Raw genomic sequence first — 9,820 nt, 5'->3', positions numbered from 1 at the left:
TCTTTTAACGTTTGCAAGCAGATTCGAAACCGAAAGAAGAAGTGGTATAAACAACATTTTAGGAATTACTATCTGCTCCGATTAGGATACATTTGTATAGAAACTTTGATAGGCATTTATTTAAACGGAAAACAGCTTCACTGACATCACCCATCAACTCTCGAATCACGGATGACGTTATAATAATGATCGATGAGGTTCTTGATGTGAGGGCGTGGTGTTTGTAAATTCTGCAATGATGGAATGAGGTGCCGGCAACTTTGCTGACATGACGATGATGATGGTGATAATGATGAGGATGTTGATAGTAATAATAATGATGCTGATGATGATGAAGGTTAATAGGCCTAATAGTGTTGATAATGATAATGATGTTTTTAATAATAATGGTGATGATGTTGATAATAACGATGATGATGATGATGATGATGATGGTGATGATGATGATGATTTACACGTAAAGTGGGTACAATAATGGTGACAATGATGATAATGATTATGATAAGATAATTATTATGATGCTTCATGCATTTAGCATGATCATAGTCTTAAAACGCGCTATGAGAAGGCGAACTCTTTAGGACTTTTCCTCCACGCATCCCGGTACATCATAAACCATGAATTTAAATGATGACTTCAAATGTAGATTATCTTATATTCTATTCCACTGCACTTATTTTTGTACTCAGTTTTGTTTTTTGTAGACTATTTTAATTGTTTGTAATGTATGGAGTGTTTATTATTTGAATCACACAAACCTGCAGTTTATCTTATACATGATACATGTGTTAATTTTACTATACCTGGACATTAATAAATTAAAATATATAAATATATAAATAAACACAATAGGCTGTATGACTCTGATTATCGTATGCGTTATCCTTGAAGAACGGATTACATTTCACTATCAATGTGTAAATAATTTAACACCTTAAGTTTCCCTCTTGGGATTGCACATTATAATCAAGTCATAATTGAATATCTGTATTCCATTTAAATCTACACGAACAATATCCGTAGAAAAGTAGGAGCGGAACTACAGAAGAGTCGGCCTATAGCCTACCCGGACAGATAGAATTTAGGCCTCTGTAATATTTTACAACTAAAACTGCCGCTGCTGCTGTTGCTGTTGTTGCTCCTACTAAAGCTTGGTGAATTTTCCGGCTTTATTTGCCGGAAGACACAATTTGTTCATTCAGACTGGAGTTTAAATAGGCCTATGATTTTTGTTTCAAATTCAAAATACGTTCTTTCAATATGGGCCTTTAAAATTGATATTAAACACGCCCAAGCTTTAACCAAACAAAACTTCAATATTGAATTGCTTACTATAGACATAGGCCTATATTTATGTAATTTATTAGCTTTAAAGATATTTTACATTTTGTCATTCAATAAAGTAAACCTGCGTTTCGGTAGGTCATATGTCATTTGTGTTGTACCGGAAGTTACGTATTTATGAGAAGTAATTTATTAGGCTTAAAGATATTTTGTATATTATCTAAATCTAAACTTGAATATATTGCTTAATTATTATTACTGGATTTCTGGGAAAATAATTATTATTGTTAAGACTATCCAAAGTAAATAAGTTCACTCTCATGAACAGGCCTATGTGCAGGTGTTTTCAGTAAAGATGATATGATGAGGAGCATGAAAAAGATTATTTTGATGATGATAATAATAATAATAATGATAGATGGTGATGATGATGATGATGAGGAGGATGGTAATAATGATGAGGATGATAATGATGATGATTATATAATTATGATGATGATGATGATGATATTGATGAGGATGCAAATGATGAAGATGAAAAAGAATAAGATATAATGAAGAGGATGATGATAATAATAACGATAATGATGATGATGGATGATAATGATGATGATGACGATATTGATGAGGATGGTAATGATTGTGAGGATGATAATGATGATGATATAATGATGATGATAATGATGATGACATAATGATGATAGTAATAGTAATAAAAATAAAAAAGAAATATATCTATACCTTGAGGTAATGTTCCTGCTTAGTAGGGCTGAAGATCCCGGTTCAAACACGGCTAGCGTCCGTATTTAATTGGAGACTGATATCTTGGCTTCTCGACATGAGAGTTAGGCAGAATGGACAATATACGTGTTGCATGAGGTACCGTACTGTTGCTGCACTGCGGTCCAACCTAATATCTAGATTTAAATTTCAAATTTTAAAAATAAATTTCGTGTTCTTCTGATTAAAAATCCCTAAAATGTCAATGAAAACATTCAATTTCTCATTTACAAGAACTAAACATTTTCGGTTTCGCACTTATAGATTTTAACTAACAAAAGTGAATAATTTATTACCAGCCAATTAAGGTCATTCATGAGGAAAATACATTTTCAAATGATATAACTTACCGTACATGGATTGACAGCATGGCTTGGCGTACCTCAAACTTTATCATCGTCTGTTCATGCTTGAACATGGACGAATTCAACGAGTTTAAAAGAGAAAAAATAAGTAAATAAATAAAAATAATAGGCCTATTGCTATTTGCTTGCATCACATCTTCAGAGTTTTTTTTTCATACAGAAATAGGCACATACAACATTATTTACTGTTTTTGTTAAGTTCAATATTTCGAACTTTCTTTCTTTATTATACAAGAGGGCGCCGCCCATACTTGCTCCGTGAATAATGAAATAATATCGAAACTATTTATAAGCCTCGGAGGAAGCACAGTATAAACATTATTAGGCAAAAATGGATTAGGCGAAACAACCACGTATGAAGTTTCGTATGCGTATTGATTTATCCAAAATTCATAGGCGACCAGAGAATGAATATAAACATCAAAAAACGTAAAATGGACAACGAGAAAAACGCCTAAATGCTTTATGCCCGGATATACCACAAACATTAATCAATAAATAATATCATTAGTATACATACATCTATTATACTGAAAGTATAATACTTGAACTTTACTCTAAGTCTGTTTCATTCTTTGCAATCGAGAAGAGTGAAAGAATAAAAATTTGTCGTGTATGTGTACGTGTAGGCAGGTGTATATGCAAATTAAAAGTGTTCGATGAGTTTAATGGTTTTTAAGGAAAAACTTAATGTTGTACCTGTATTTTAAAAGTAGCTCGTTTCTTTTGTTTAGAATTGATTGTTTGCCTGAATAGATGCATAGGTTATAGGTCAACATCAATGTTATAGACCTACCTTCTGTGGACTTATCCATATGCGACCAAACCAAAGGGCATGATAAACATATTAACACAACGCAAAACGTTCACGGGAAAAACGCCTAAATATTTTATGTCCGGATATATCAACCACATAGTTCACAGTAATCAATAATCCACATGGCGATATAGTATATATGTTTCATATATATATTTTAAGTGGATAAATAATAACAGTACTCGAATAGGAAGAAAATGTTATAACCGTATCGGGCATAGCTCTTCAACAAAATATCCTTGTCTGGTGGGATTCGAAGCCTGTCAAAGCAGTGTCATACCAATTAGACCAAATAGACCAATGGGTATAGGTGCAGATCTAATTCCCAGGAACTTTCTTTCATATAACTGACTAAAACACTTATGCTTATATGCAGCAAACATAATTAGAATTTGTGTATTATTAATTAAACCTACTTTTCTGAATAATAATAATAATAATTAATAAACCATATTGAACATAATGTACATTGCACATGCCGTTTATTCACATCTTAAATGTTAAACATTCGCATTACTGGCATAGGTTTAGAAATACAATTACAAAATCAAATTCTTCAAGAGATTTTTACTAGAACTTTAATACTATATCAACAAATGGTAGGAAATACGTAAACATGAATATTAATTGAAGACATATTATTGTATAAGACGATAGTCAAAATAAATTATCAATTTACTCCAATGCAAAATGCATGAAATGCATTTTATGTTATGAAAAAATTTAAGAAGATTCACACGGTTACGAAAAATAGATGAGCAGAAGAAATGAGTTTTAAAGTAACGGAAAAATATTTATTTCTTTTGTACAGTCTCCTGATAAAGTCCACTGTGCTAGAGAATAAATTATATATTGTTAGTCTCAAAAGTGCTGCTGTCATTTATTTTATTTTGTTCTTTAACACAATAACGCGGCTACACTTTTTATTCATCATGAAAAATATTATGAAGTCAAATAAAAGAAAATTTATAGCATTGCTAAATTTTGACCACAACTGTTTATAAATGTATTATTATTATTATTATTATTATTATTATTATTATTATTATTATTATTATTATTATTATTATTATTTATAATAATATTAGAATATTAGGAAAATGTAATAATTTATATAATAATGTATATTAAACGGCCTGAATTAATGACCATCGTTTAACCAACAATCTTTTGTTGCAGATAATTAATGACATGTGCCGATTTTAGTTCAATAAGTTCTTCTTTTGTATACTACACAAGAAAAATATAAAATTGGATTACCATAGGCTTGGAACCATCTAAGCAGGTTTGAACTAACTAAATATACGCCTACCAGGACTAGCCATAAATCCATCTCCTGATATAAAGTCCACTGTGCTAGAGAATAAATTATATATTGTTAGACTCAAAAGTGCTGCTGTCATTTATTTTATTTTGTTCTTTAACACAATAACGCGGCTACACTTTTTATTCATCATGAAAAATATTAGGAAGTCAAATAAAAGAAAATTTATAGCATTGCTAAATTTTGACCACAATGGTTTATAAATGTATTATTATTATTATTATTATTATTATTATTATTATTATTATTATTATTATTATTATTATTATTATTATTATTATTATTATTATTATTATTATTATTATTATTATTATTAATAATAATAATATTAGGATATTAGGAAAATGTAATAATTTATATAATAATGTATATTAAACGGCCTGAATTAATGACCATCGTTTAACCAACAATCTTTTGTTGCAGATAATTAATGACTTGTGCCGAATTTAGTTCAATAAGTTCTTCTTTTGTATACTACACAAGAAAAATATAAAATTGGATTACCATAGGCTTGGAACCATCTAAGCAGGTTTGAACCAACTAAATATACGCCTACCAGGACTAGCCATAAATCCATCTCCTCTCTTTGTACATTTTTTTTTTATCATATTCACTTCTTTTTAATTCAGTCCTAACAAATTTAAAACATATTAAATTTCTGACAATTAACGTTTCTTTACATTAATTATATGCCATCACATATTCATTTCTTTTTAGTTCATTCCTAACACATTTAGAACATATTAAATTTCTTATAATTAACCTTTCTTTACATTAATTATGTCATCATTTCTTTTTAATTCATTCCTAACAAACTTAGAAGATATTATTTTTTTTTTACAATTAACGTTTCTTTACAATAATTGCGATGTCATCACATTATAATTATTTCATTTATATTATGAGTAATTAATCTGAATTTCGAAATGTTAGGCCTATAAGACCTACATATTTTTTTTTCAAAATAGGCCTACTAATGAAACAGGCGATAATAGGCTACCGTATGTCTTTGTGACATAAGTAGGCCCTAAGTCAGTGGGAGTAAACGACAAATCACCCACACCAAGGTTCCACGCATCACAGGTTTTTGTCCATGTGATAGTTTTTTTTTTTCATGTCGACAATCAAACAGTATTTTCTACCTTACCCTTAACATATAGGCTATATATGAAGCCTGCCCACATAACTGTACAGTAATTGTTATTTCATGTACCCTCATGCGATATCTGACACTCAAACGCAGTAGGCTATACCCGAATAAGTGCCTGGCATGGTCTCCGTAAAATTTTAGTTTGGCCAAAATCCTGAAAGATTTTTACTTTATAAAATACGTAATTTATTTGATCTTTCTATATAGGCCTAAATAGATAAATTCGATTTTTCTTCTTTTTTTTTTTTTTGTTTGGTCAAATTTAAAATCTTGTTCGATTTTCTGTTCTTTAGAGATAAATTCGGAACTATTTTTCGTTCTATCGAAAACGGTTGACATACAGAACAAATTGTTGTTTTTTTTATAGATTGAACAATTCTGTGAGCTGTTCTAATCTCTTTAGTGATAGATATTGTACGTTTACATTAACTTTTTTTCAGGGGCGGATTTACAGTGGGGCTAAACAAGCTTTAGCTCACCCGACAATAAAAATTGTACCAACGTGCATGTTTTTTGAATGAGAAATTACAGCCTAGTAATTCGGAAATATATTAGTTTATCAGCGCCATGCATCCACGTCATGTGGGGAACATACTCCCGTGGTGGGCCTGAGGTAGGTGTTGATTAAAATCATCTGAAATTATTGGTAGCCACACAAAGAAATTCTGAATTATTAAGATGGTTGTGTTGTACATTGTAATTGATATATTTCTGTAAAATATGTTTTCTTTTGTACCGGTAAGCACTTGTCGTTGTTGGATGATTTGAAATAAAAATATTTGTTATACAAAAATTAAAAAACAAAGTTGTCATTGCCGATGACATCATCATTTATTATATATTTCTGCATAGGAATCAACATGTGTATCGATACGACTGAATGCTCTTGTAGCCCATAACACATATCAACTTAATACCTTACAAACGTCCCCATCCCTAACCCATTAAAGTAAAAAGCGCTTAGGCCTATACATTTTATCGACTTATTATGAAACGATTGAAAACTTAAAACAGACGCGCGCATATAAAAAGCAGGCCAAGAACTTGTTTATAATCAAAAAATAAAATACCCATCATAAGAAAATTCAGTATTCGACTGCGAAAAAATATTGCGAAATAAATTCGAATGTTTTATCTATTTACATTCTAATATCTAATGATTTCATTAAAGCTTAATTATTGTGATTGTGCATTATATGTTTCGTTTACTCACACTTTTTCAAAAAATATAGCACAAATACAAAACCCAAGCAAAATGATACCTCATCACTTTCGAATATACTCCTAAAATAAAAATAGGATTCACAAAATTATACCTATTGATCATTGAAATTTATATTCAATTTTTATATGCAATTTTATTTACATTTATACAATATCCTATAGACTAGGTCTAATCTAGGCTACATTCGAGTAGAAATGTTCAATCCATTTTACTCAATAATTAATTGTGTGGCTTTATCCCACCAGAGAGTAACAATAATTTATGTCAGTAAAAAAGAAAACAAAAAGAACACAAATATCATAAGTTTGGTGATCACGAGACGACCAGTAAACTAACAATTTAAAGCTTTGTTAAAAATACAACCCGGTATTCATTATCGATGATAGCCCTAAGATAATATTATTACGTAACAGAATTAATCCAAATAGGCACAGCAGAAGTACGGCAGTGTGTCTGTGTGGCATCTAATAAAATATGTAACAAGAATATTTAACAATATTCGAAAGAAATATTACTAGTAGATAATTAAATTCTTGAGAGTGATTCGGTAATCTATCATCGAATTGTATATTTTTCAATTCCAGTACAAATGGGTCTATTGCCGAAGAAACCCTCACTTGTTGGACACTCCCGTACCGTAATCGTTAAGTCGTGTTCAGTAACCTCCGTCACTACAACATTATCTACTTTAATATTCGCCGTAGGCCGCCAAAGCGGTGGCATGTTACTCACTTTCGGGGGTGGTTCGACGATCGGGATAATGTCCTTAGGGGCTGGTGGAGGTACGGGAGGGGGAGTTGGAAGTGAGACCGGTATTGCGGTAGTAGATTCAATTGATTTTGGTATTAATACAACGTTAGACGTTAACCTTGGTCGGCCCCTGAGCGATGCATTTTTGGGGGGTCTTCCCCGCCTTTTGAACACCTTCAGTGCGGTATCATGAGGAAAGGACTGGCTCCGTGACCTTTTTGCGCATGTGCTGGCACTCTGCAAAAGTTGTAATTGTTCTTCATCCTCGGCAATTTTTCGTTTCTCCTCCTCATCCTCTTCGTCCGCTTGAGGAGTTACCCCAACGAAATTTACTGCTGATGTGTTAGAATTTTCATCTAAACCCTTTATGTCAAAAACACTGTTGCTATCGTCAGAATTTTCATTTAAAGTGTCATCTTCTTTTCTCGGACGAAGGCGGGCTTTTGCTTGTGTCGATAATTCAAGTTCCGTATACGAAAACGCACGCTTGATCCCTGCAAACTACCATAAAAATACAATTCCATATATTTATATTTCACGAAAATAAAATGAAAACACCAATATTTCAAGCGGTTTCGAAAATATAAATAAAACATCTTTGAAATGGCGCATGGCCTTCGGTAAAAATCGTCGCTTAGATAGCACCGACAATTGAAAAAATACACCATAAAAAACGATTTAAAACACCTACCTGCCTACCCCTACGCTTTGGCCTTCTACCCCTACGAGGTTCAGTACTAAATCCCCGATCTCTCTGTCTATTAACGAAACGAAATTATAAAGTGTTACTCGAGATACACACGGCGAATTATAATCAACAATACACATTTCAAGTGTTGTTCTACCGATCGCCATATTGAAAATCTACCAATCGAGGACCGACTTACCGTTCTTCAAAAAATCGCAGCAAACGATCATCTAGAATATTACTTTCAGGTTCCCAAGTATTGTGTCTGAAAGCAAATAAATTTCTGTAACAGTTATTGTTGATATTTAAAGACGACAGTTTCGAATATAAGCTTAAATAATCAAACAAACATAGTCACAATCACGGAAGCAGACGAGAACTTATCAATAAAACGATACTTACTTATTTGACCAACCCTTCCATTTCACTAAAAATTCAGCTTTTCCCTGCGAGAGACAGAACAAAAAAATATTACAGTTAGAATCTTATACAATCACTGAATATATCTCGTTAGTCATGTAGACCATAAGAAACCGTGTACTAGCCTTTCTAAATCGTTTTTGTAAGATAGCTTCGGCGGCGAAGACTTGGTCCGGTTCTTCCATTATTATAAGCAACGTACAGGCAGCCTAAACGGCCTGACAAACGGCGACAGCTCAGGCGAGGTTGAATTCAATAGCTGATTATTGAAACGGCTATTGATAGCGCACAGGATGCCAAACATGCACACGGCCTTTGTAACATCCCGTAATAATCACCCGTGACGTCACAACTCGGTCGAGTTGGATAATTTGAGAAGTAGCGTGTACGAAGCAGTGCGATACACATCACTGGTTTCGAAAGAGCTTTTACAGAATATAAAATACACAGATCCAAATACAAACAGTTTCTATATTTAATAAATTTCAAATCATCTCAGACAACAACTGGCGAGTCCCTACTATCATAACCAAAACACAACTAAGAACACAACAGAAATTAACAAGGCATACGGTACTAAACATCGGTTAAATGAATTAACAAGAATATTAATGGTAGATAGAGTAAACCTGCTCCCTAAAAAAAAAATCGTTTTGTAGTTAAAGATGGCGGTAAAAGATATTATTTATGCATTTGTTCAATCAAATGACACTAAACAGACTTCCAATGAACGAAAGAAACAATGTATATGGTATTTTCTTTTTTAAAATCTAATCTTTTCTTCTCGCATGGACTAATTCGTATACAATAGGAACAACCTAATGCATGCGTCGATAGGGCTATATGCATACACATACACATACACACATATAAATAGGCCAACATGTATTATATAAAACATGTATTGTATATAAACATTGAGGTTCCACGTGTTTCAGTACGACAATAACAAAAAAAACGATAAAGACCTATAAGGATAGGTCGAATTGTTGGTTTTCTCTAGTAAAGTACGGTTTC

At 32.0% G+C, this 9,820-nt stretch overlaps 1 protein-coding gene across 1 annotated transcript; it reads right to left on the bottom strand.

Annotated features, from left to right (window-relative positions):
• Positions 1-6,526: 6,526 nt before the first annotated feature.
• LOC117107483 (chromobox protein homolog 2-like) lies at positions 6,527-9,148 on the bottom strand. Its single transcript, XM_033249182.1, has 5 exons — positions 8,929-9,148; positions 8,786-8,829; positions 8,583-8,648; positions 8,387-8,453; positions 6,527-8,196 (listed from the first exon to the last, which is right to left on the bottom strand). Exons 1-5 carry the CDS (start codon positions 8,986-8,988, stop codon positions 7,501-7,503), a joined length of 933 nt encoding a protein of 310 aa, XP_033105073.1. The 5' UTR covers positions 8,989-9,148; the 3' UTR covers positions 6,527-7,500.
• Positions 9,149-9,820: the final 672 nt, after the last annotated feature.

The sequence above is a fragment of the Anneissia japonica genome, unplaced genomic scaffold (assembly GCF_011630105.1).
Source record: "Anneissia japonica isolate Jap-2015-1 unplaced genomic scaffold, ASM1163010v1 scaffold284800_len683186_cov164, whole genome shotgun sequence".
Taxonomy (NCBI): Eukaryota; Metazoa; Echinodermata; class Crinoidea; order Comatulida; family Comatulidae; genus Anneissia; species Anneissia japonica.
The sequence above is the reverse complement of the archived record's forward strand: the minus strand, read 5'-3'. Positions and strand labels throughout refer to the sequence as shown.

Coding starts and splice junctions, on each gene's coding strand:
- LOC117107483 (XM_033249182.1), bottom strand. CDS start 8,988: ATGGAAGAACCGGACCAAGTCTTCGCCGCCGAAGCTATCTTACAAAAA. Junction 8,649..8,785: donor TGGAAGGGTTGGTCAAATAA/GTAAGTATCGTT, acceptor ATTTGCTTTCAG/ACACAATACTTGGGAACCTG. Junction 8,197..8,386: donor CAAAGCGTAGGGGTAGGCAG/GTAGGTGTTTTA, acceptor TTTTTATGGTAG/TTTGCAGGGATCAAGCGTGC.